Source organism: Pseudopipra pipra, chromosome 5, assembly GCF_036250125.1.
Source record: "Pseudopipra pipra isolate bDixPip1 chromosome 5, bDixPip1.hap1, whole genome shotgun sequence".
NCBI lineage: Eukaryota > Metazoa > Chordata > Aves > Passeriformes > Pipridae > Pseudopipra > Pseudopipra pipra.
In genome coordinates this window covers 30191138-30218690 of record NC_087553.1, presented here as the reverse complement: position 1 = coordinate 30218690, position 27553 = coordinate 30191138, and the positions used below count along the sequence as shown (strand labels likewise).

Below are 27553 nucleotides of genomic sequence, written 5' to 3'. Positions count from 1 at the left end.
CCTTAGAGTCACAGGGTCCTATTTGGCTGAGTAGGTTTCCCTGTTGAACAAGGAGCTCTGGCATCTAGCCCTTGCATTCAGCATACCAGGCTGTAACAGCAGGCCACACACAGTCACAGGCACGACTAGATATTTCAGAATTTTTGTATGACCTACCGTGTGTCTAAAGTCACCTGAATATGGACTGAAATTACTTGCCAGAAACTGTTCCAATGTTGCAGTTGCTTAATTCCTCCAATATATATCATTTTGATATCCAGTAGTTTCTGTGACACCAATAAACCCATCATGTATTGGAATGAGAATACACTGTTGAAAGTGTTGATGCTGTTGAAAGATTCTATCAAGGGCACAGAGAAACATGATAAGTTCCATGCCAGTGAGTTCTCTCATTTAGGATAAATCTTTTGTATGACATACAGTCATTGTTTGATGAAAAAAATGCTTTATTACAATGAAAGGGAAATATCAGCTATATAGAAATAATGTCAAGCAAAAGAGTAAATCATAGGCAGGTCTGACAAACCAATACCGTATACTAAAGTTGCTATGGATGCCCTGAGGCAGAGCAGCACAGTCTTTTGAAAGTGTTATGGAAATACAGAATTCAAGGTACACTGTCAATTTGTTCCAAAACGTGCTCACCCTCGGCTGGCATTCAGCGTGGTGCTGGCACTGAAACTGCTGCCAGCAAAGCTGTAACCATCTGTTACCAAGAAGAACGTGACCCAACTCTGCAAGTTACAAGACATTCAGAAGTAAAGGTTACAGTATTCCTTGAATCAGGGAAGGTAATGAAGTGAAGGGTTTCAGACGATCTTCCAAGGCAGCTAGTATAGCATCACCTTCATTTTTGGACTGTTTTCTTGTATCACCAGACTCTCATAATTTTCGGGTTTTGTCATCTGAGATTGGTTGTAATTTCCATACTTTTGACTTGATTTAGTTAGCTTAGTTTCCTATGGAAATCAGATTCACGGGATAAGTCTGTGTATATATCTGTAATAAACTTTTAATGTTGATTTCAGACCAATCAGACAGACACTAGAGATCTCAAATATGACGAGCTCTCTGTGTATTTTGTAACACTAGAGTGAAGGAAACTAAGGTTTTGATTTTGTTGGCCAAGTAAGTTGAATGGGGCAGCCTACGTCTAGCTGTCCAAATATTTGGCGGAACAAAGGCTGTATGAAAAAGGATGGGAATTGTATAGGATACATGGTGAGAACAGAAAATAGTAGTTTAATTTAATTTTTAAAAGCCTATGATGAAAAGGCTCAAGACCATAGGAAACTGAGTTTCCACAGTATTCTCTGTAGCCACAGGACCTGACAAACACACCTTAGTGAACAAGCTAACCTCATAGCAACAGCTATATTTAAGCTAATATTAATGATGGGATTTTCATTATTAAACTTTACTGTCTCCCATAATAAATGGGATTGCTGCTGGAATCTGAGGGAATTTAGCAGTCATGCTGGGCTGGCCATCTCTGCACAATGCTCAGTAAAGATGCTGTGTAATGTCCATGTGCCTAAAAGGAAAAAGATAGGGCTGCATATGAATAAACTAGTCTAATAGAGAGAGTTGAAGCCTAGCTAAGGGCTCCTCGTTGATTTTAACACCATTGCAACTGGTGGTGGGTCAACACTGAGGACAGCAGTGGTGATGGCTGCGTGAACTGCACTGAGCAGCAGAGCAGTAACAGCTGAACCACCAGTCCCAGCTGCTTCCACCACATCCACCCCTGTGCCACTTCTCATTCCAGTTTAAACAGTAATTTCCCCGAGAAACGGATTTCCTCTGCATTCAATGGGGTAGCAAAGAACCCCACCTTTCTTAATCTGCTTCTGAGACTTCTGCATTGCAGTTGTTGGGAGAAACTGCTACTTTTAAACCTAATATTTAATTAAAGTATCTCCAGGATTTTTTTCTCCTGTAATTTAGTGACACTTCTCTCACAGGCTAACAAGAATTATTTGCAAACTATTACGGCTACTGCAGACAAAAGAGGTCTCCAAACTGCACCAGTAGCTGTAATTAACACAGGAGCATACATCAATATGCAATTGACTTCTCAGGGAATTCAGTGCAGCCACACAACCAAGCAGCTCTGATAAGCTTTTGGCATCCAGACAGCAGCTAGTCCTGCCAGAAACTGGAACAAGAGCAGAAGGAGAACGAGAGGACCAGTTTTCTCTGCAAGGATTTTTCTAAGATCATCTTCCCTGGGTGCAGGGTCACATCCAGACCCATGAAATCCACCCTGCTTATGGATCCTGGATTTAGGTGAGCAACAGCAACGCAGAATTTCAAAGCCTTCCTCTTGCCAGGAAGGCCAGTCAGCAATTATTCACCATGGCATGAACAACAAGACTGCAGGGCTAGGTATGATGAATATGGGCTGCAGCTGCTGAGATGATAGATTGTGACATTGGATTGGAGTGTGACATCTCAGTACAAATGGGAGCCTTAGGCAGTAATACAAGGAGACTGGGAGGAATGGACTTGGAGCACAGTTTTTTGCTCATGTGAGCAATGTGATGGTTAATTGTACAGAGGGAACAGTTCTTTAAGAAGCAAGCTAATAATTGCATTTTTTAATCTGCAGCTAGTCCTGATAGTGATAGGTATAGTCCATCACTGACCCCTGTGATCAGAAACAGAGAAGGTGACCATTTAAGAAAGTTAGAGAGCCCAGCCAGGTGCACATGGTGTTTTGCAAGGGTGGGAGGTCAAACGTCCCTATTCTGAAATGAACCATAAGGTGGCACTGCTTTAAAACATTACCTACAAAGATTTTCCCTGACATTTTCCATAATCTACAAGAATACAAGTTCCCGCCGAAATTAAGCGAATAATGTCATCCTACAGAAATCTCAGTGATATAGTGAGAGTGAATATCATTGGCACATGTACTTTCACATACATTATTTTCTCTGAAATTGCTAAGCTTTGTTCTGAAAAACCAAATGTCTCAGATACTTTTGTTCAAGCACTGCAACTCCTATTTCAAAATGTATGTTCGTGTGTGTAATACCCACCCCCCTCCCCTCTTGGGAAAACCTCTGGCATGTAATACCATAAAGATTTTGCTCTTTTTCTGTCCCACAGCAATAGCCAACAAAGACACTTCTAAAGAGTAATTTTCTGCTTCACATCTAATCTGTAGGAAAAGACTGGCAGAGAAAAGTAGTCTTTGCAAGTGGAGTCACAGGAAATTCATAGTTTTTATGGTAAAATGAACTAGATAGATTCTCTGTGATTTGCTACTGTGGTAGATGTGGTCACCACTTTAAATGAATGGTGAAAGGGACCTAAAGCCATGTACAAAGAGACAGACCAAGAGAGAACAGTGCAAGAGTGTGATTCTTAACATTAAGTTCCTGAATGCAAAGACAAGGACTCTACTGAATCTCCAAATATCTCATGTGTACACAGAGAATGAGCTGCTGGTTGTGTGTCGGTGTACAGTGCCAGTTTTTCATAGCACAAAAAAAGGAAATGGGTCAGAAGATAAATGCTCACTGACTGAAGAACCTTCTGCTGGGTTGTCATACAGGAGCCTAACTGATCTGGAAATAGCCAGGCCATGAGTTCAGGACTCCCTTGATCTTCTGTATCCAGCTGGTCTCCTGCCCTGCAAAGAACTTTTCAGCTTTCAGGCAGCCCTTTACTATGAACATGCAACGTCCTTAAACCACTGTTATTTTTGCAGTCTCTACCACAAAGTACGGCTCACCCACCTCCAGCTACCACATGCTATGCATAAGAACACATTATAGGGACAGATAGCAGAACTACCTGAGCCTAGCCTTAGATATTTTCTTTCTTACAGGTACTTTTGATCTAGCTTTACATCTCAGTAGTGATCTTGCACTGACACCCTTTCAGCCAATGGAATAAAATGTTTAAAAAGCCAGTGACACGATGGATGGGCCACAGACCCCTTTCCAAGTGCACTGACAGTGGAATGATGAAGCATTGTCAGACTACAGACTGACTTCAGGACATGCAATTGCCAGTGAATTGACCCAGGCCGCATCTTGACAGACAAACACCATCCATCTATTCATGAATCTGTTTGGATCAATGTATTCGCTCTGCCCAATACGCAGTCTGGCAGAATGCAAAGCAGTCGACTGAAACAGCTGGAAAGACACCAAAACAGTCCATCCATATCAACATGAGGATGTTCTCATTTACTATAACATTACTGGTATTTCAAACGGGAGAATATGCTAATTCACACCAAGAATGTAAACATAGATGTCTTCAGAGTGTAGCAACCCAGATGATTTTGAGCTGATCCCTACCACTCTGCTAAGATAATGGGAAGCTTTTTCCTACTGGAGTTGTCTGAAAAACCCACCATGCATCTAAAAACCAAAAGATAGGGACAGCGGGAGACAGGAGGATGGATGAACTTGTAAATATCAGCATGTAAAGTTAAAAAGATTCTATCAGTAAGACTCATATGATGAGTTTTAGTCTTTTTTCTTTTTCCTCTTTTGAGCATCCAAGATAGTCTTTATTTCAAGTATCACCATAGGAGGAGTAATTCATTCAAATGAAATGTGATTTACTCTAAATGAGCAAGAAAAATATTCCAAAACATTCTGAGCTCCAAAACTTAACAAAAAAGAAAAGTATTTTTCTTTAAAATACAACTCTTAGAGAAAATAAGCCCTTTTTTTTTTTTTGGTCAACAAATACACCATGAAAAGATGGCACATTGGCTCTTTTTGAGAAGCAGGCTATCAAATTCTCTTTTTCTGTCTCTAGTCATAGCTAACTGAAGACTACCAGTGGTAGTGAGATGCCATTAGACCTACTTGACTTTTACAGATCTCTTTGAGTTGGATACTAACAGCAGTTATGAACTGGAGCCCAAACATGAAACACTATTAAATTCTTTGAATCTAATACAGAAGCGCTTCAATTATCCAAGCCTTGTGTTATGCCAAATGAGGTCATGATTCTTAATGATCATCATATTGAATATTCCTGCCACATTCTGAAAGCTTAATTATCAAAATTATCCTTTGTCCCTTGTGTCGTATGGATAATTGAGGTTTATATATTTCATGCAAAACAGGTTTTGTACCTCATTAAACAGACCCATCTCTATTTCCACAATGTAATTCCTGAACACAATCTGTGCAGTTTACATCCTCATGCCTGGACAGCATGATTATGCTAACTATAAGGTAAACTGGGCTTTAAGTCAGAAACTGCTAGAAACCCACAAATCAAGTGGCGGGGCTCCAGCTTTGGAAGCAGATTGATTTTCTGCACTCTGCATAGGCATGCAAAATGGCACCGTTTGTTACGTTATTCAAGCTGTTTAGATGAACAGCGTTTTACTCATGTCTAACTTACACTGGCACTGATCATCACTTGTTTTTAGCAGGAGTGAGTCCAGAAGGCAAATCATACACAGCTCAATTAGTTTAAACTAGTACTACAAAAATGTGACATGCAGATGCTAATTCTTAGTCTGTTGTAGCAATGCAGGATCCTTAGAGTAAGTTCAGCATATGAGTTCACATACCCCCTTTTTTATATACCGATGTGGACTACACAAAAGTCCTCAAAACGAATTAATTCCCATGTGTTTACCCCAAACACAGAAGTACACAACAGTATGAAGGCAGCAGACTCACTATAAGACACACATAAAAAGTCTAGGGGAAAACCAAACACTTCACTTATTTATCAGCCCATCTTCCCATCTTCTTGGGAAGAGCCCACAGAGAGCACAGGAGTGTTCACAACTGCCACGGCATCACAGGAGTTTTGTCCCTGGGTAGCAGCATGTCTCACTGGCTAAGAGAAAATTCTCAAATATAGCATTCATGAAAACTGGGACGTCAACTGACACTCTGTTTCCAGGAAGACAGGTTTACAGGCAATACATAAATCTAATCCAGTACCGAGTAATTTTTGTCCCTCTTTCATACCTCATTATCTGAAAAGCATCCCAGTAGTATAAGATAGCTAAAAGAGACCTGTACCCAAAGTCCTATTCAAAGGGAAATGCCATGCAAAGGTGATGGCTCTGAGGGGCCTTTCAGAAAAGAAGTGGGAAAGTGGGGTGCAGTGAAAGGAGAGAGGGAAGAAGACATCTGATACCTGCCCCAGCCCACTGACTGCAGAGACCACGGAGCAGCAGTGAGAGCTAGAGAAGGGGAAAAGAGTAGCCAAGAGAGAATTGGGAAGAGCTACACAAACGTCACACAGCAGGAGAAAGGGATGGGAGCTAAAGAAGCCAGAATCATAGAACCTGGCAGTAATCCTGAAAGGATGTGGCACTGGTGGATGTATCTGAAGAGGAGCAATATGATCGAAGGTGGGAGGCAGCGTTTGTGGGAGTGCCTCCTGTGGAAGGAGAGCAGAAAGGAAAGTGCCTGCAGAAATAAAGAGGTTATCATGGAGCTACCTAAGGTACAGAAAAAAATGGCCTTTACAGCTTCTGAAACAATGTTACTGTGAGCAAATTAACCCTGTCGGCCTTTCTTTGAACAAGTCACAGTGTCCGGCTGTAAAGCTCAGAGAAGGTGGGTGCAATGTGCACCAGAATCAGCAGGGATACAGCTAGTGAGTTTTATGCTATTTAAAATGCCTCAGAAGGGTTGTTTCATGGATATTTCAATATGCAGATACTTAATTTGATCAGAAACTTAATTATCTGTGTCCTAGTTCTTCACTATACCTAAGTATTTGTCTTACAAGATACTATTCCCAATGCATCTCTAGATTTATACTATACATTTCTGTATAAAAATCTTGAATTATGTTCAGTGACAACTGATCAGAAAACAGTGTTGCCTGTAAAAGAAATACATTACAATGTTTGTATCAATAATCTTGAATAGGTTTTAATTTTTACCTTAGTTTTTTATTCATGAAAGATCTTTCCCTCAAAAGAGAAAGTTATTTTATACAGCTAGAATTAGTTCGCAGACTTCATTTGAAAAATTTAATTCATCATCCTGATTTCTACCCTGTAGCAGTCAATGTACTTCCACATGCACTGCTCCTAACCATAAATCCACAAGTGAGAAGGCAGTTTCCACTACAAGTGCCTAGTTGAAGTTGAGTTCAGCTCTCTGCAGGATTAAGCCCTACGAAGCAGTAGTGGTGTGCAATACAGAGGAGGTCAGAGCACTGTAATTCTCTAAGTGAGGCTGCAGATGATATCTCATGCGGCAGGTTGCCAAGGAGCTGCTAGGAGCAAAGAACAAATACAGATGGGAGGAGGTGGATGCAGCAAGGATGGAATTACACTGAAATGGCTTTGGCTACATGTGTGACAATAACAGACAGTAGGAGCAGCAAAGCCCAGGACCTGCAGAGACCAGGCAAGGATGCTCCAGCAGGACTAGCAAAAGAGCCCCTGAAGGTCCCAGCAACGCTTCCTCCAATGGCTGAGGTTTCACACTACAGCTCTGTCAGGCATCCTCAGCCACTTCCTTCAGCTGCTCTCTTATCCCACCTACTGTCCAGGGACCCAAGGACCACTCCTCTCATGTTCTGAAGGTGCTGTCCCTTTCCCTCTCCTCCATCCTCCTTTTCAAACTGAGTTATGGAAAAGGAGAAATCACTTGAGAAAATCTGAAATTGCTAAACATGCTATAAAAAAAACCTTAGTAAGCTCAGTGACAGATATAAAAACCTCACAGCTTTTCCCTTCAGAATCATTCAGCTATTTCAAAGCGGCACTGGTTTCCCAAGCACTAGATAGGGGAACGTTTCTTTACTCAGGAGAGCAGTGATGCATGTGCCTTCACAAGTGTATGCTTTTACAACACAGCAATTTAGAAAGGCAATTTCCAGTTGCCTTACATAAAACAGTCATTTAAAACTATTGGTTTTCTTCTTGGCTTCTTCGTCAAGCTTTACACAAGAAAATTTTATCTCTTGCCCTCCCATGTACTGTAGTGATAATACATATTTACATTACTTCATAGTGGTGTCATGAGGATTCGTTAATGCTTATAATGAAGATGAGAAGTCCTACAAGCAATATGGTAGATCAAGGCAAGGGGTTTCTAATGAACATTTAGCCCTGTGGTATCTCTCCTCTTCCACCCTCCTCATCAGCAGCTCTAAAGCTCTTTGCCAAAATCTGTCTTTGTGGTCCAGCCAAAGTTGACCACCATATAGGCCCAGGGGACTGAACCACCCAGATAAGTAAAGTTAACAATACTGATCTCAGGCACAGCAAAAACATTGAGAACACACATATACTTTAAAAATCCCTACAGAGGCAGTGACAAGGAGGAAAATGTGTTTATAAAATCAAAATGGGCTCCAGAAGCAAGGAACAAATGAACTGATTGTTATTTAGCTTGGGAAAGTATTACTTTTTCCTCATTTGATTCAATGCCATGCTTTCCTCTGATTTAGTGATTTGTGTCTTCTGTTTCTAAATTATATTCTGTCTAAATATAGTTATCATAGAGAACAGTAAACCCAGCCTGAACACCTGGGCACTTGTTAAAGGCAGGCTATTCTGGAAGTGGTAGATCAGCACACCAGAACCAGCATTCAAAAGCCACCTCCAGTGTGCTCGGCTTTGCCAAGGCTACTGACATCAGCACTTGGTTCATCAGGCAGCTCCTCTTCCTCTCCCCATCCCATCTCACACATGGAGACCTGGTCTACACACAGTCCCTGGCTCTGAAGCTGGAAACAGGAGCTCTCTAGTTGACTTCTCACGTACAGATAGTCATTGCTCCTCTGTCCCCGCAGTGCCACAGTCTGACAGAGATCCATATTCTCATCCAAATTCATTGGGGAACCACAACTGGGAAACCAGAGCAGGCAGCACAGGTGCCAACAAACTTGAGCAACCAGATCTCTAGGACATATGAGGTGAGGCACATCTACCCCACGCGAATGGTCTAGATTCAAACTTCATGTGTTTGTTCCCTGAGCCTCAGGATCTACCCTGGCTCCACCAGCTGTGTACAAAGGAGACACAAGCACTCTTTGTAAGTGCTAATAACCTCTGGTTTTCTTACAGCAGTGTTCTTAGAGCAGTGCTTCCTATGCTCAGCTTGTCAAAGCACCAGCTTAGCTTCACTTGACAGTAGTTCTAAAACTGTGCCCTTACCTGAGAGGCTCCAGTGAAAGAATGTCACAGCTGATCTGTAATTCAACATCAAGCAGTGAAAAAGTAGGTCAGGAAGCATGCTGGCACTGCCCTGAGCCCACCCGGGGTCAGAGCAACCGCTGGGTCAGGACTGTGCAGGGACAAGGCTCAACCTGAATGTGGCAACAAGGAGTTTCTAATCTTTAAAGAGCTGGCAAAGAGAGTACAGCCACTTGTAAGTCTGAACACTAGTTTGCCACAGGAGACTTTATATGATTACTGTGATTCTAGGATGCTTTTCTTTAATGAAAACATTCCGTCACCACCTGTCAGGAATAAATTTAGGCAAAGAAAACAAGACAATATTGAACTAGAAGGCAGGATCTTGCAAAACATCAGCGCTGATTCATGCCTTCCCATTCCTTCCCCTCCATCCTACTCCAGGCACCATGCCGAGAATACATTAACTTAACTTGCATGGGGATTTAAATTAGATTACTATCCACTTGAGATTCCTTTATTCTTCACCACTGCTGTATTTCTGTAATACTGAATAAAAGTAGCTTTGTCTTTTTCTTCAACAACTCAATCTCTGCAGAGTCAGGCAGCAGAGGCGCCAAGTACAAAAGTCTCGATTCCTCACTCCCACCCCTAGAACTGGTATGCCAGGATATTAGGATATAAATGTTATTTTTCCTCTCAACACACACAAATTACCAAAATATTGTGTATGTATACATTCTTGCTGGTTAAAGCTGCACTCCTGCTTTTTAGGATCTGAAAACAGTAGTTAAAACAAGTCACTTGTAGGACTAAGTTGAAAACTACTCTTGGATAGAAAATACCCTCTTGCATCACACATTAAAAGAAGCAATGATAAATAACTGTTAGGAAACTGAGGCTTCTATTATCACCCAAGGCCAGGGACATTTTATTCTGCATACCCTCAACTCATTCTAGTTTCTGCAATGACAGCACTCAGAATTACAGTCTAGAAAGCTCTCTGGCTACATTTTTCCACAGTAATTTAAAAAAATCAAACTTTACTCGTGTAATGGAACACTTATCACCCTGCAGAAGGAACTTTTTCCTGCTCCTTTCCCTCGTCCAGGTAGTCTCTGTGCTCAGCCGTCCTCCCGTGCAGGTGTTCTGCAAGCCACAAAAGCCCAGTCTGCCCAGACCAGTAGCTAGCCTGGCAGCAGTGAGTGGCATTGAAAGCAGTCCTCTCTGAAAAGTTTTATTTGTGTTGCAGAGCAGTTCAGAAAACCAACAAGGTCTACCTGAGCTTTCCCACGCTTCAAACAAGCATCCTCAGTGACTGGATGCTTGGGAAGGGAACATCAGAGGATGGGAACACACTGGTCTGGCAGCAGCAGGAGACTGGACACGGCTTCCTGGTTGCAAGGCTGGGCACAGTTACACCTCTGCTGAGAGCTGACACAAATAGCAAAAACCTTAGAAAAGTTGTCCTAATTCTTTCTTACTAAAGGTCAGATGGAAGCCATTTTCTGAGAAAGCATCCCCAGTATGTACCACCAGCATGGTTTTGGAGGGGAGGGGAGGTGACAGATCCTTGAGTCCAATCCTTGACTGAACACCACCATGCCAACTAAACTATATCTCTAAGTGCCATGTCCAGTCACTTCTTGAACACCTCCAAGGATGGTGACTCCACCACTTCCCTGGGCAGCCGACTCCAATGCTTGAGAAACCTTTTAGAGAATTCCTCATGGTGTCCAACCTGAACCTCCTCTGCTGCAGCTTGAGGAAACTTCCTCCTGTCCTGTCGCTGGTTGCCTGAGAGAAGAAACCAATCCTCACCTGGCTACAACCTCCTTTCAGGTGGTTGTAGAGAGTGATGAGGTCCCCCATGAGCCTACTTTTCTCCAAGCTAAACACCCCCAGCTCCCTCAGCTGCTCCTCATATGACTTACTCTCTAGACCCTTCACCAGCTTTGTTGCCCTTCTCCATACACGCTCCAGCCCTTCAATGTCTTGCTTGTAGTGAGGGGCCCAGAACTGGACACAGCACTCGAGGTGTGACCTCACCAGTGCTGAGTACAGGGGGACAATTACTTCCCTAGTCCTGCTGGCCATGCTGTTTCTAATACAGGCTCTCTCTCTCAGGAAGACCCAAACAGACTAAATCAAAATGTTAAAAAGCATTGGAAAGTATATCTCTTCAGCCTTATACATGAAAAACAAACAAAACAAAACAAAAAAAAAGACAAAAATTCCCCTTTATTTCTGAGCAAGTCAACATTTATCATACATCCATTCACGCTCATTAGCTCAAGTGGCCCAGTACCAAAGGTTTGCCACTGGGGAATATGTCCTTTTTAAACAGTTAATGGAGTTATAATTAATTGTGCTACCTGAAAATACATCTTGACAAAAAGAGAATTGAAATGCATTAAAAACTGTGTTTATTCATCTGCCCAGAGATAAGCCAGAAAAGAAAAGAGAATATAGAACAGTTTTTAGAGCATCTGAAAAGAATTGAGAACTACTAGGAGACTGGCAAATTCAATTTTTGGTATGAATAATTGTATGAGATGAAGATTAACAATAATACAAACAAAAAAAAACCAAACCCAGACGTAAATACTAACTACTTTGCAAAAATAAAGAGAATAAAGAGCTTTGAGTCTTTTTTTTTTCAACTAGAGGTTAGTTTTTCATGGGAAAATTAGTGTTTTCATCAGAAATATATTTTCTTGGCTTTGTTTGTTGCTTTTTTTAATCAAAACCTAATTTTCTATTAAAAAAAAAAGCTTTGATAAAAACAATATGGGCCAGTGAAGCATTTTCTTTTATGATGGTTTCTGGCATCCAGGGTCAGGTTCCACTACATTAAATACAATGGCTTAAGATCAATTGCTCAGAAGCAGAAAAACAGTGACCAAAGAGCTAGTGTCCTGATTTTATAGGTCCCAAAGCCACATGAGATCTGTCAGGGTACGCACAGATGTTGTAGTAGGGCAGAAGAGGTGAGCCCTAGCCATTTTTTTTACCTTACAACTGGAGACTATCAAAGATTTTTGGCAGTTCTACTTACTTTTCAATCAGCTCATCTCTGCATTTTCTTCTCATGCCTATTTTTTTCATGTATGTTTTTTGAAGTTAAGATTTCATTGTCTTCTTACTAGGACAACATTCCAGCAATGGGGAACATATAGAGAAAAAGCTGCTAACTGGCCCTTCTTTGCATTTTTTGTGCTAGGAAGTGCTTTGTCCCTGCCTCAGAACAAGAGGAGAGGGCAATGTTCATCCTGGCATGGGCATGCTTTTGAGAAATGTGCAACCAGCCGTTCTGACCTACCACTACACTGAATGGGAATCATGAACACAACAAATTACTTTAAAAAAAAATCCTTCTGATTTTAGTTCAGTGAGACCAACATGTTTAAGAGATCTTAATCTTCCTCCATTTGTTTTCTCACTGTTTCAATCTTAAATTATGCACACATTCTCTGAGACAATATACTCATAAAACATTTCTCAGCTGACCTGCTTAATCAATGGTATGACTAACAGATTCAATATCTCACAAGCAACCTCAGCAGAAAACAAAGCTCAGATTTGTGTTGCTGCACTGTAAGGAACACGCTGGCTCACATTAAATCCATGCCTGTCTCTTGGCTGGAACAGTGGCCAACAGCGGATGCCTTGGGAAGGCTTCCATGATTAGAATAATCATGTAATGGTGCTCCACAGAATACTTTCCAGCTGCTGGAGATCTGCAGGTCAAGGGCTTTCTGAGCGTGCAGCGTTAATTTTGTCCTCAGGGGCTTTTGAGGTATTCTCCCCGAATCTGAATCCATGGAAACTCATGCTCTCCCCAACACCCAATGGCCAGGAAGGCCAGGAATCTCACAGCTAAATGAGGAGTCCATCCTTCTGCTCTGAACCTGGGGGGCCTGATGGTTTCATTTGGGCACAGTTCTTTTGCTGACAGAGACAATGAATAATTACTCACTCTCTGATTCTTCCTCCCTGTGTCACTCATGCCTTGCTCTCCTCTCTGCTTACCAACAGAAGTGGCAGATAAAAATATGACCAGTAAGAAAGACAGTTGAAAGCACATCAGCCATTTAAATGCCATTTTGAAAAGTGAACACAGGGACTTCAATACATAAACCTTGCAGACTTTCCATTACATTTTGATTCCTTATTGTCCAACCTCAAAGAATTTTATTCTAGAATCTTAAGAAAATAAATTTTAGGACAGAGATTTTAAGTAGATGGTAGATATATCTGAGAAATCCCATTGACATTTCTTTATACCACAATGACACTTCCAACTTAAGACCCCCAAAACTGCAAAAATTCCACCTTATCTTTTAAACATCCTAGTTTATGTTGCTGACCAGAATGAATTAACCTTCCATCATCTATTGCCTGCCACAGCACACACCACCACTGAGCCTGAAGTCTCAGCTTCATTGCCTTGGTCCCCTTTATACCTTTGCTACTTTCAAGCCTTTTCAAGCACTGGAAAATTTCTACTTCATTTTGGTCCATATTTGCATCACAGACATTGTTGGCAGAGATGGATCCTACTGCTAATTGGTTGAATTGCAGAAAAAAAAAACAGTAGAAACAGCAGTGGGAAAGATGAACTCCTTAGCAAATAGGAGTGCTTGAGGTAAAGGCAGGAAATCCTCTTTAGTCCTTCAAAACCAAAGCTCATGTCCCACTGAAATCCTCAATTGCATATCATGTGATCTTTTAGACACTTAAACACCTGCAGGCCCCTAAATTCACTACAAATTCAGTAAAATCCACTTAAACCCACCCCAGTCACAGCCTGTCCAAGTGTAGAAGAAATCTCCATCTGTCTGTCTGTCTGTCCTATTTCTCCCAAAGGCCAGAGACCCCTGTTTGAACCCCTACTCTGGTGTGTTTGGAGCAAGGATTTATTCAGTGTTTCCTCATGTCAGCATGGCCTGTGTCTTAGGCAGTTAAATTGACTGCCTGTTAACTCAGCTAAATCTAATGCTTAAGTAAGTTATCTGTTGTCATGGATTTAACTGCTAACACATTTTATATTCCCTGAGGGTAGTCAAAATAGTAGAGCCTCTAAAATAGCTGAAAAAGAAAATCTCATTATTACCTCAACCCTGAAATTTAGTCTTTGACTGACAGTGTTATATACTATTTGAAGACAATCTCTGAGCAACTAAAGATACCAAAAGGGCACATATTTTCCCCAGAAGAGCTATGGTGACACCCACTCCCATTAGCCCAAACCGTCCCAGAATGTGCAGTTTTGCCCAACAAGACCAGACAATGACAACTTGCTTAAAAATAAGGCTTTCATTCTCCTCAAACACCTGGCACCTGGTGAGTAAATTTTATAGCATGATGCAGCACTGTCCTGTACCTGTCAATGTATATTTGTCCCTCCTCACTACCTTAGGAATTAAAGAGAACATTAACAAGCCAGGCTGTTTCCTTTCCCTAACCCTTAGTACTTGTAAGAGTAGTTACTGACTACTGAGCATCAGAGCCAAAACCCACCTAAGAGCATTAAATGATATATAATAAAAACAGAAGTAGCACACAATTTTATCTTCATTACACATTTTGTTTAACCCAGCCTGGATTTTCAGTATATTCTGCTCATACCAATTTTTTCTTTTTGTTGTCCCAAAATACTAATTTCTTGCTGATGTGTTTGATTTTCATTAATTTCCAAGTGTTGGTACATCTTGCCTGAAGAAATAACACAGCGGTATTTGACATGTGAATTTGTTTACCCTAGTGAAAATTAACACGGTACACAGAGCTGGTATTCAAAAAGATAATAAAAGCAGACACAAATGGGAATTTATATCTAATATGTACTTCAGTGATCTGATGAAAGATTGCTGAGACCAAATAAATTAGCTCCTAATACAGTCAATTAAAATAGGTAGGTCATCTGGCAAGAGAAGCTGAGAAAAACAAGTCCAAAGAGATGAGATTGTTGAAGTTTGGAGAACTGGCTTTCCATCTGTTACCTAGAAAGGTAATCCACCCTCTCTGTTACTGCATTCCTGCAATGTCTAATAGACAGCTTATCTCCATTAACTACAGTGCCAATCTATTTTATTTGAATGATCAGGAAGGAGGAGGTATGAAAAAATAGGAAACAACTTCAGGGATTTTCTTCCTGCTTATACTTAGTATTTTTTTACTAACACAAAACTGAGTGAAAAGAGGGGGCATACAGAAGAAAAAGAATCAGATCTTTCCCGTGGAACGAAATCAAGTGAACCAACCTCAGCTGGCATTAGCTACATATCCAGATACTACACAACAGTGTTCTTACAAGCAAGAAAGTACTTGGAAATGCCTATGTTCTCTCGAACATATTGGAACAGCTTGGAAGAGCGAGGAGAAGCAGAGGTGGCCAGGAAGCTCTGTACACACAACCATCACGTTTCTGAAGTCTGAAAAGAGTGTGTAGAGACAAGAAAGGGAGGAGACTCTGGAAGGATATGAAATGTCTACAAAGCATCTCAAATATGGTGTTAGGATAATTAGTAATCATTGACCCCACTAGTACTCAGAGGACTTTAGAAAGCTCTTCCTTTGTGAAGAACAGGTTGGACACATGTAGCTGGAGGGGCCAGAAAGGGTGGTAGGCAGAGGCAGGCACTCGGTAAGAGCTGCTGAGCTAGGCTCCAGGCTCAGCAGAGAATCCCAAAAGCAGCAGGCTAGCAGAGCATTGCTACTGCCCATCCTTCCCTGTCTGTGGTGGTCTCTCTGCCATACTGCACAGCCCTGACGCATACAGCACCAGATCTCACTTACCCTGAACTGCTCTGCTTTCCTCCATGGACTACAGCAGGGACCTGAGGAACACAGGGAGGATCATCTGCCTAAGATGTGCTTCTGCACTGATGAGCAAAAGTGCAGAGGAGGTTGCACAGAGCATCACTGTGTCACTCTTGAAACTACAGAACTGCCAGCCTCTGCACACGACTGCTGGCTTCAGGTCACCAGCGCCTGAAGGACTTCATCCCATTTCAGCGACTGAAGCATGGGGCAGGTTCCTTGGAGAGATCAGCTCACCTGGGTAGCCAAGGGCTCAGCTTCGGGAAAGCCCACCTCATCCACACAACTCAACAGCAGCTCCCTCGGGGCTCTAACATTTCACTAATTCCACTCATCCTCATAGGTCTAATTTCTCTACACTAGAGTTGAAATTCAGTACACCTCCAACAGAAAGTACAGGGACATTTCACATCTCCAGCAACAAACCCCGAGTTTTTATTATGTTTATGAGACAATCAAAACAACTCTTTTACTTATTGCTTCTTTATGAGTGCAGATGGCACTGTAAAATTTGATCCAAATGGAAAGTGTAGATTTAACTATTTTGACCCATCCCAAGAGCTTGAGCTTTTTATCTCAGTGGCCCAGTCCTCTCCAGCTTTATTTATTTATTTTTTATTTATTTATTAGTCGCTGAAACGTAAACTGCATTTACTGACAGCAAATCAGAGGGATCTCAAATGTTAGGCTTCCTCTTGTTGGCCATAAAAATCACGACAGGGAGAATAAAAGAAAACCAGGGTTTTCTCCCTGTTTTATCTTCCCTTTCTGACAAATAAAAAGCAAAAAATGAGATCCTAAGACAGAAATGCTAGAAAATCCTCTGTAATAGCAGAGAAAAAAGAGGAGATAAAGCAATCAATGCTGAGGTTTCATACTCCACCCTAGAGAGCCATGACATGAAATTAATTTTAACTGTTGGTTGACCCCATGACTGCTGTTTTTCCAAGACATACTAAGGACCTGATCTTTGAACTCAGTGCAGAAGGCTGTCCAACAGGATGCCTAAAGTAGGACTGGAGCACTCCTGACACAAAGTGAGGGCTGCAATTGTGTTTCTTTTTATTTCTTGCTCCATTTGCCTAGAAGATTTCCTTTCTCAGATGATTTGTCACAGAGCCTTCATTAGTGCTAAGATTTTTAGGTAACACCTTATTACTTTAAAGCTAAAGTTAGCTTAGTTTAACTTCTCTTGGCACTGCTCTAATTCTTGTGTACAGCAGAGGAATTTAGTGCAGGTGGCCCATAATTCAGACAGAGCTCAGTCTGCAATGGATGGCTTATGAACGTGCAGCACAAAACAGGCTGCCAGCGTAAACCAGCCTTCAAGCCCCAATTCAGCCCCTAAGCAGCCCCAGAATTAGGTATGAAAAAGAAACAAGGCTCAAATACCTTGTATCCACAACCCCCAAGGTCATTTTGCCCTTCAATAAACTCTTAATTTCATATCTTGACTATCCCTGCACTCCCACTCCTTGTAAGCAGAGTATGATGAGCAATGAAAGAAGGTAAAATTCAAATAAAACATTTGTTCCACATTATTCACAATGAGAGGATAAAATTAATCAGTTTCTCTTAAACAGCTTGTCCAAATTGTATAATAAGCACACAATAATTAACACTAAGTGTAAAAGACTGTTTTGGGATATTTGTAAAAGGCATTAGCAATATCAGGCTAAGTCCAGTTAGATGAAGGGTTCCTCCCCAGAACAAAGAAAAATCCTAAATCATGTTGTTTGTTCTGTGTTGCTCAGGCTCCCCCAAACCAAGCACAGCCGTCGGAGCCCAGATCAGTGGCTCATCAGCTCTGAGGACCCCAGACTCAACGACCTCCTTCACCACGCAGCAAGGGTAGAGATTTCCCATGTCTTTTATCATGAATTTTGAGAGATGTCTTGCAACTCCAGTTGTCTGAGCTATCGCACACTTAGGCTAAGGGACCTAAGGGCGTAACAACAAAATTCGGAAAGATCACACAAAACGGGAGCAAGACAGGAACAACAGCGGGACAAGATGCCTGAGCAGCTCTTTTGATAATGTGCTTTCTACACTGGCACTTTCCTGTTACAGCCAGTTTCAGCAGCCCAGGTGCACCTAGAGGGAAAGCTTGCCTTTTGGAAGGAGCAGTGAAAATTGTGATTGGAGCTGGATTGCCAGGGAAAGGATCCTTAGTGACTATAAGAGCCTTCGGCTGCAGCTCCAGAGTGGGATCTAGGGCTATCGCGTAGCCACGCTGCCCTCGGCTGAGACCTTCGGGTCTTTAGCAGTGCCTTCACCAGTCATGAGAGACTTGCGTTCGCCTGCTCACGGCACCACTGGCGCCGCTGCCTCGTGTGGATGGAAAGCTCTTCCCTTGGCACGAGTCTCTCCGTGCCCGAGATCTCGCGGCCACGGGATCGTCTGCCGCCGCGCAGGGAACAATAGCGGCAGGGGGAGCCCCGGTCGCCCGCCCCGCCGCACGGCCGGTGCTCCCGCCCGCAGCCCCGGGCGGCTCCCGCTCCCGCCCCGCGCCGCCGCAGCCGACTTCGCAGCCAGCGGCGGCGGCCTGCGGGGACACCCCGCGCCCCGGCTCTCCGCCGCCGCCGGCATCCATTGCAACTCCGGCCGGAGCGCTGCCCACCCGGGGAGGCAAAGTTTGCCCGGCCCCGGCGCTCCCCTCGGGCCGCGCCCCTCGCACCGCGCCCGCCCCGCCTGCCCCGACCCGCGCAACTGCCCCGCGGGCACCGCTCGGCGCCGCGGCGCCCCCTGGCGGGGCCCCGGCACGGCCGGCGCTGCCCCGCTCCCCGCCCCGTCCGGCCTCCCCCGGGGGGCTCCCGGGTCCGGGCGGCGGCCCCTTGCCCGTGTTTGCGGTGCTTACCTTCCGCAGCATGCTGGGGGCAGCGCTCGGCGCCGCGCTCTCCCGCCCCTCACGGCGCCGCGGCCCCTCCGCGCGCGCCGCCCGCCTGCCCGCACTGAGCGGCGGCGCAACGGCCGCGCCCGCCACGAGGCAGCGCGGCCGCGGGGGGGGCCGGGCCCACCCGCCCCCGCCGCCCGGCCCCTTCCCCGGCCGCGGCCCCCGCCCGCCCCCGCTGCCCGCGGCCGGGGCAGCCGTGCCCGAGGAGGGGGCCGGGGAGCGAGCGCCTGGCTCCGGGCGGCTCCCGGTCACGGCGCGTGGGCGCCCCGAGAACTGTGGGGAGCCCCCCGCGGGAAGCAGCGCTCGCTCCTCAGCGCTGCCCGGGCCGGGCCAGAGCAGGGCAGGGCAGGGCAGGGCTGGGGCTGCTCCCCCTGAGGAGCCAGGAGAAGCCGAGCTGGATAGCTCCGTCACCCCGGCCAGATCCGCCCGTGGGAAGGCACTCGGACGACGCTGCTTTGGTGCTCTGTACGTGAGCACAGTGCTCCAGCTTTCCGTAACGAAGCAAGTCCCACCCGAAGCAAATTACACCTATTCCAGCAACAATTTACTTTTCCTGAAAGCTGTAGTACATCGTCAGAGCGACAAGCTGTTCTCAAGTTAAAATAGAATCCGATCTTAAAAGTATTTATTGCTAATTTATAGCGTGCTTTCTGTATTAATGTTAAATGAAAAACCCAGGGCTCCCGCTGTCCGGTGTGTGGAGGTGAATCGTGGGCATATTACATCTGCACACACACACCCAGGATGAGCCTGTCTGCCCAGCAGCTGAACGTGGACAACGGAGCAGCAGGTTGTGTAGTGTGTTGGGAGGAGAGGACTACACATTTCAGAGTTTGAAGCATGTGGCTAATCTTAAGGCAACCCATTATTTCAAGTTTTCCCTGTGTTCTGGTACATTCTTCAAATACTTTTTCATGAAACTTCAGTCCTGTAAGCATATAGCAACCCATGGTAAAATAATTTCTAGCAAGCTAGTTAGTAAGTAAAAAGCAGACAAAAAAGTTAGAGCAAAATGTCATCCCACTTGGACTTAGTTTGACAGGAGCAGTTTAGCTGAAGCAACAGAATATTAGCTGGCAGGTTAATACCAAGTTCCTAATCTTCTGTCATGGAGAGCTGGGAGCCACACCACAGTACTCAGCCATCAAATTTTGGCCATCAAGTTTGTGATGCTGAGTCAAATCCTGTTGCTTTTGATCTTATGGTGTAAGGTATCACTCAGTGCAATTTTGTGTTAAGGTGCTAAAATGGAGGGGGGTCACTTGAGTGGAACCTGCATGACTTTTTTTTATGTTGGTTATGGTTAAGCAGTGGTCAGTGACAGCTATTGGGCTCAGATTTGCTGGACTCCGATTAGCATGGTAATTTGTATCTCATGATGCTTGTTGTTAGTTACTTCTCCTGTCTCAGGTCTGATTATACAGACTTCAGTTGTGCTTCTATTTGCTTGCTCAGGTTGCCTCTTCTCTTTCTCTTGAAAATGAGGAACCTGTCATTTTGTCAAAATTTCTCTATTACAGGTATGATATTTTCAGAGTCACTGTAAATGACTATGCACAGAAAACAGCGGTGTTTCCAGGAATACTGTCTGCTACAGTCATTGACTCTTCTTGTCCATTGCCCAGTGTAAAACGCTGCAAGACACATCCCTCTTAATGCACCTGCTGTCACCCCGGCTGTGACACTCTCAAATGGCTTTCCTTTCTTCCAGACATTTCTCACTGAAGTGCACGTGTCCTGCTTGCATGAGGTTTGATTGTGTAAGCTTCATACAACTAGTAGTTTACCTATAAGTGAAATGGGATAATAATGAAGAATAAGAACATCAGGAATAATCCTAGACCATAGACATATGGGAATCTGCTTTGGGTATTTGGCTTGTTTTACACTGTAATTACACTCATGAAAATATATGTGCTCTGCAATAACTTCTTTTCTGAAGAAATTCTTTGAGTATGATTAAAAGAGAGTTGGAATCCTGATATTCAAGTGTTGCAATGCTTATATTACAGGTATGGTGTTCTTAGAGTACTCCAAACTTTAGTGCTTGGTACCTTAGCTTTTTATCCATTAGGAGGATTCAGTACCTTGGAACAGGTTTCATTTCCTGATGTGCCAGAAGGTAGCTAAGGTCAGCAGCTGAATAAGTTTTTTCGTAGAACAACCTCCTTGGGATCTCTTACAACAGGTTGTGGAAATCTGGTTCCCATCTCAAGGCCAGAGCTTTTGTCTTCTCAGAATGCAGGGCTGAGTCATTTGCCCTGGAGATAGATCCTGATGTCCAAATCTGTATTAGATAACTCACCTCAGTGTATGCTTTTCATTTGCTTTCTCAGAACAGAAGGAATACTGCTGCCTCCTTCTTGCACTGTTGACTTCTGTATTTTTTTCTAGAGCTATAAAAATTTAAGTATGTCACTTTATGTTGAAAACATAAGCATTTTAAGGTAGATGAAAGTTTTGGAATCCAGACCTATCGAGAAATGTGGTGGGCAGGGATTTTTGATTCAAATCCAGGCCATCTGGCCAAACAGCAGCAAATAATTAAATTTGCTGACTTGTCTTGTCTTGTCTGAGATAACATCATTTCAGGGCATCATAATTGCTTGTGTTTCCACTCTTTCATCCCATCAATATGGGGAGGGGGGAGATGCTGTGATTTCTATCAGTTATTATGACTGCAGGGCTCTTGGCACTCACCCTTTCTCCTATCCCTCTGGAGCCATAAAGCTCTCTCTATATTCTTCCTCAGTACATTCACTCTTACATCACTTTGTGTGCCCCTTCTCTCCTACAGTTTTAGCCCAGTTACCATGCTTGTTCAATACCAGACATCTTCGGAGGAAGTCTGGACATGAAGCAATGCATGATTTGGTGGGATCAATCCATGATCTCCAAGAACAGACCTTGTACAAAAACATATTTCCTCCTCCAAAAACCCTCTAGTAAAAGTTATGACTGACGAGTATTGTACAATTTTTTCCAAGCTTGTTTTGACAAAGCCGTGTTAGTTTGCTCATCTTCAAAGACCTTTAGTCACATGCAATAATGCCACTTTATCAGAACACGATAGGTGGGAATTCCAGCCCATACTGGTCAGTTCAGATGAAGCCTGGATAACTGAAGAGCAACCTGCATTCAGCGTGACCACACCTGCTTCATATTTCCTCTGACTTTCATTCATGTTTTTTGGTGTGAGTTGTCTTCCACAAAACTTCTGAAATCGATCTGTCCATATTTCCTTCCCCCAAAAAGCCTTAGATAACAATTTACTGCTTTCTTATATTTGGATCATTTTACAGTTTTATGTTACCAGCTGAATGGTGCCACGCTACAATGCTCTCAACTTGTTCCCACTAAGGTGTTTGCCAATAACACCAACTTTTTGTTATTCTTAATGTCATTACTTTGCTTATCAGTGCCCAAAGGCAGACAGAGAGAAAAGGTAACTCAATTTCCCAATAAAGTATCACTGTATAATAATATAATATATAATACTTAAAATATTCCTACAATGACTCTATGTGTGCATTTTCTTGTCATTTCTGTCCTCCTGGATGAATTCATCATTTTTTCCTAGACCAGACCACTGTGCTTCTAACATGTACTGTCCCACCAAGCTATGTGTCTCCCAAAGTGAAATCCTGGATAAATACATGGCATCTCCCAGTTCTGCCTAAACAAGGCTTGTGCTGATTGAGAGGGTCTGTCTGGAGACACACTGCTGGATGGAAGCCAAAGAGGTAGGGCCAGTTTGTATCATCTACCTTAAGGATTACTACAAATTTCTTCTGCTCTGTCCTTGTTTCCCAGTTTTTCACAAATGAACCAAAAGTCCTGAAGTGAGATGCATTCCTTGACTCATCCCTCTGTCACTGACGTCAAATTCCCACAAAAATTACCCCTGCTACTACATGATCCATCCTTACATGGCGAAAAAACCCAAAACATAAATTACTTTTATCCTCCGTTCTTTGTGCAATGGTGTCTTCACTTAGCAGCTCCTTGTATTAGGAAAGATGTTTTTCTTCTTCATCCTATCTGCCACTTCTGCAAGAATCCAACAGCTCCTCCTCTAGTGCTGCCCCACTCCTCTGGCATACAACTTGCCTCATGGGTTTTACTCTTCCTCAGCCTACTAGCCAGTTCCCTCCAAACATCATGCTCAGTGGTGTTGTCTCCACTGAAGGTACCAGAAGAACTTCTGCAAAAGTGACATCTGATCTTTGGACTGGTTTTTACTTAAAGTTGTGTTGTCTCTTCAGACAACTGATAGTATAGAGCATTCTACAAGAGCAGTTCAAGCCGTGCTTTTTAGCACGCCCAGTATCAGCAGGCTCCAGTTTCACACATGGAGATGCAAAGATTTTTCTTTTTCTTTCTCTGGAATATTTACTGAATAATTCTGTCAGATGCAAAAATGAAAACACATTGTAGAGCACAACTCGCTCCTTAAATGCAGCATATTTGAAATGCCTCTAGCCAGCCTCATTTCTGCAGGTTTGGATGCAAAATGTTGCTATGGGAACAAAATCTTCTCTCCACCCAATCAGCTGAAGCAAGAGGTGGGCTTTTTTTAAATAATGAGGTTGTCTGTGTCTGCCCTTCACCTAATCAGTCAACACAAGAATGAGAACAATCATTTTTACGCCAAACCATGAAAAAATGCAATTCACTCACTGCCAAAAAAAAACTGTAAGCTTCTTAGGACTGGGAGATTGACATCTTGCTGTAGAACATGAACAGACAATAAGACAAACTGACAAATCAATCCCATTTGACAGTGAAATCAAGGAAAGAAATGAGTGTGAAACTGATCAAATCTAACTAAATCTTGCTGGGAGAGAAAGCATGAAGAGGTCTTCAAAGGAATTAGAAAAGGAATACTTAAAGGAAGAGACTTTACATGATTGTGTGATTGCCTCCTTTACCCTGTGTGCATGTTAAGACTCGGTTTGTGTTGGGATTTTCTTTTCCGTGAGCTGGTACTGCCCATCCCACCACAGAGGTGTCCAGGCTGCTCTCACACACGTTACATCTTGGTAGCCTGCGAAAGGCACTAAGCCACTGTCAACATTGACTTCCCTCAGTGACCAACAAGACAAGGCTTGACTCTGCTCTGCCAAGTCCTTCACAGTGGACTTTGTCATTAATCTCTGTCATTAATGTTTTAATTCAGTCAGTGTGAGTCAGAGACCTCCATCCAAGGCAAATTAAAATAACATAACCTCGTTTGATCCTCTCTTGTCTGAAATGGTGAATTACTCCTGTGGCTCTGCTGAGGTTTAGCAACCTGTTAAACTACAATGAGCATTTATTTAAGTCCTGGTTCTTGTCAGTCTGTAAGCAGAAAAGGTATTTCCCAACAACTAAAAAAACCTTCAAAAACTGAAAGAGATAAGTAATTTTGGGGTAGTTTTCAGACTAATTAAAATTCTGTTTATTGATGAAGGTTTTTCTACACTGTTACATGAGAGGAAAGTACTAAATCAAACTTCAATAATAATAATAATAATAATAATAATAATAATAATAATAATAATAATAATAATATCCTTTTAAAATGTTTTAGAATCTGACAGCGCTTTCATGAATGGGACTAAAGTCACTCTCTATTAATGAGTGATTGAACTGTCAATCTTTACTCCTTCTTAGTTATTATAATGAATGAAAGCATACCCTTATCAATCTTGGATTATGTACACATGTCACATGCTGTCTTTCTCCCCCAGGAGCTGTCAATTTAAAGCTATGAGACAGTCCACAGAAGAAAGGAAGTAGCTCTCTGCTCACAAGGCCCATGATAGAAATACTATATGCACAAACACAAAATAAAATGTGAGCATCCACCCAGTTGTCTTCTTCATACTGAATGTAGAAAAATGATCTCTGGTTTGTGGTTCTTACAGGTACATAGAAAATTATAGTGACATAAATTACTGAATTTCAGATCAGCCTACAGTCAAGTCTAATATAAGCATTATTTAACTAAACTTTTTGAAAACCAACTGAACGTGTTTCAATAGCAAGATTTAAAGCAGTAAAATTGCGACAGTCTATGTTATGGTAAGACCTCAGTGTTTCTCATGCGAGTCAGGATGTTGGCAGATGTGGTACTAACTCCAAATGAGAGGGCATGTTCTAGGCTCAGTCCATTCTGCTGGCATATTAAGATCTTCTGTCATTGTGGGAAGTGCAAATGTTTTCACTTTTCATACAGCTACTGAGTTCTTTTGCTGTTACTACTGATTTGCCTAATAATTTTACATACACAAAGCCAAATCCTGCTATTATTTATGAACACATGATGCTGATCCAGATTTGTAATACCGAGACATTATGCTGATAGCATTGGCTGAGGCAAAGAAAGCTTCTCATTTTGGGAATGAACTTAGGATCTTGTTAGGTCCTAGAGTATCTCAAGTCGGAATAAAATTGCCATATTTAAAACAGAAACTCAATAGATTGTGTCTTTGCTTTGTCTGCAGAAGAGGGAAATACTACAATATATTCTTTCCAGCTTGTATACCGAAGAATATGGCAAGTTCTAACAGCTCCAAAACAGATGCCTCATGCATTCCTCAGTCACCTGTGCTGGTTTTGGCTGGGATAGAGTTAATTTTCTCCACAGGAGCTAGTATGGGGTTGTATTTTGGATTTGTGCTGGGAACAGTGTTGATAACACAGGGACATTTTAGCAATTATTGATCAGTGCTTACACAGCATCAAGGCCTTTTCTACTTCTCATCCCACCCTACCAGCGAGGAATCTGAGCATGCACAAGATGTTGGGAGGCAATACAGCCGGGACAGCTGACACCACTGACCAAAGGGATATTCCATACTGTATGGCATCATGCTCAGTATATCAGTCTGGGTGAAGAAGGAGGAGGAGGGGGTGATGGCATTCATCTTCCCAATAACTGTTGTGTGTGATGGAGCCCTGCTCTCCTGGAGATGGCTGTACACCTGCCTGCCCACAGGAAGCACTTATTTAATTCCTTGTTCTGCTTTGCTTGTATGCGTAGCTTTTGCTTTACCTATTAAACTGTCTTTATCTCAACCCATGAGTTTTCTACCTTTTAACCTTCTGATTCTCTCCCCCATCTCACCGGGGGGTGAGTGAGCGAGTGGCTGAGTGGGGCTCAGTTGCCGTCTGGGGTTAAACCTCAACATCATCATAAAACAAATCATACATCTGAAAACATGTGTTTGTGGTCACTCACCTATGAACTCAGAGCAAATGGCCATCAGCAAGCAGTAGGGAAAGCAGAGAAGTCCCAGGAGCGCTAGCCAGACTGACTTAGCTAATGAAGTGTTGCATAAACAGCAAACATCCATCATCATAAATTATCCTCAAAAACTCCCCTTTCACATTCAGTCATCTCCTTGCATCTAATGCTTCTTAGACAACCTGTGACATCCATGGCCCGAATCCTGCAAATGTCTAGACTGAGTAGGAAACGTGCTCTCTAAACATGCTGTTCATTATAGCTATTTTACCTACTGCCAGATGGATTGATTTGAAATGGTTTATTGCTTACTCATCCTTTTGCATATTTGAATTAGATGAGTTAACAAATTGCCTAGTAGTCAGGAATCAAGTGTTTCAGGACAGTAAAGATTACAAAACTGTGTTTTCTGCCTCCATAGGCTGTTGCAGGGGAGCTGAAAATTTTACATGGAGATATTTTCGCTTGAGAAGAGTTCAGCTTTGTTAAACAAGCCGCACATTGCATATAAAACCTGTACTTCAAGTCTATTAGTAGGAAAGACAAATATGAAAAGATTGTAGTTTGATAGCCGGCTACAGTGTTGTTATTTTGGTACATTTTAAACAACAGATTGACAGAGAGAACTAGATAGATAGCTTTTAGTAAAAGAACTGAACTGGAATGTAAGAGAGTTGATACTAGAAAGATAACTTTCCACAGAAAAGACAACAATAGCAAATATATTCATTCAGTATCACTATTTCAAAATAATCCTCTAGGCATGAGATCATATTTATTACAGCAAGGGCTGTAATACCAGTATCCAGCAGTTATTATTAAAGCAAATATAGAGCGAGGGAACCACATATGCATGTATTTTGATGCGTGAGTAAGCTCAATGAGCAGAAACATATCAAAAGGAAAAAAATACCCAGCCACATAGAGCAGAGCAGAATTAATGGAAATACATTTTCCTGTGGCTAAAGAAACAAGCTTAGCCAGAACTTATGTTCCCCTCCAACGTTTTCATAGAATGATGGCTACTTAGGAGATATATGTCACTGAATTCAGCAAACCGAGCTGAGTTTGTAGCAATTTCAGTAACTGCTGTTCCAGTTCAAGCCTGTAGATTTTCTAAAGAAGGATACAAAAATATGTTTTCATTTGACTTTACCTGCTCCTCACATAGTTATTCTCCCCCCAACTGCTGTAAAAATAAGCCCAGCCTTTCCCAGAGTTGGCTAACTCAGATACAGTGCTGGTGCATCCAGGAAATATTTTGCATCTCTTAACTTCAGTGACATTTAAGAGTACCTGACCTCTGGAAGGCTGCCTCGGCTGTAGATCTTTTATCAAACTGGGTTTTGCCTTCAGTTTTCCATTCTGGCTGAGCTTACAGAATTCTTAATTTTATTTAAATGACCAAATATTAGTCCTGACTCAGGAAAGCATTAAATAGTATCCTTTAGTCCCTTAATCACTTACTTAAATTGCTTAAAATTTACTACATGTTGAAATGATT

General features: G+C 42.6%; 2 protein-coding genes across 2 annotated transcripts in view; one reads left to right on the top strand and one right to left on the bottom strand.

The window, feature by feature from the left end:
* The window catches only part of TMCC3 (transmembrane and coiled-coil domain family 3), a 154672-nt gene that overhangs the window by 116460 nt on the left and 10659 nt on the right, over nucleotides 1-27553 (bottom strand). The window lies entirely within an intron of this gene.
* On the top strand, nucleotides 17424-25880 carry LOC135415239 (basic proline-rich protein-like). The gene is made up of 4 exons (XM_064656898.1): nucleotides 17424-17433; nucleotides 18305-19283; nucleotides 22399-22561; nucleotides 24551-25880. Exons 1-3 carry the CDS (start codon nucleotides 17424-17426, stop codon nucleotides 22496-22498), a joined length of 1089 nt encoding a protein of 362 aa, XP_064512968.1. The 3' UTR covers nucleotides 22499-22561; nucleotides 24551-25880.

Excerpts from the sequence above, each read along its gene's own strand:
- LOC135415239 (XM_064656898.1), top strand. Across the intron at positions 19,284-22,398 it reads CGACGCTGCTTTGGTGCTCT|ACCAGACCACTGTGCTTCTA; the intron begins GTACGTGAGCAC and ends ATTTTTTCCTAG.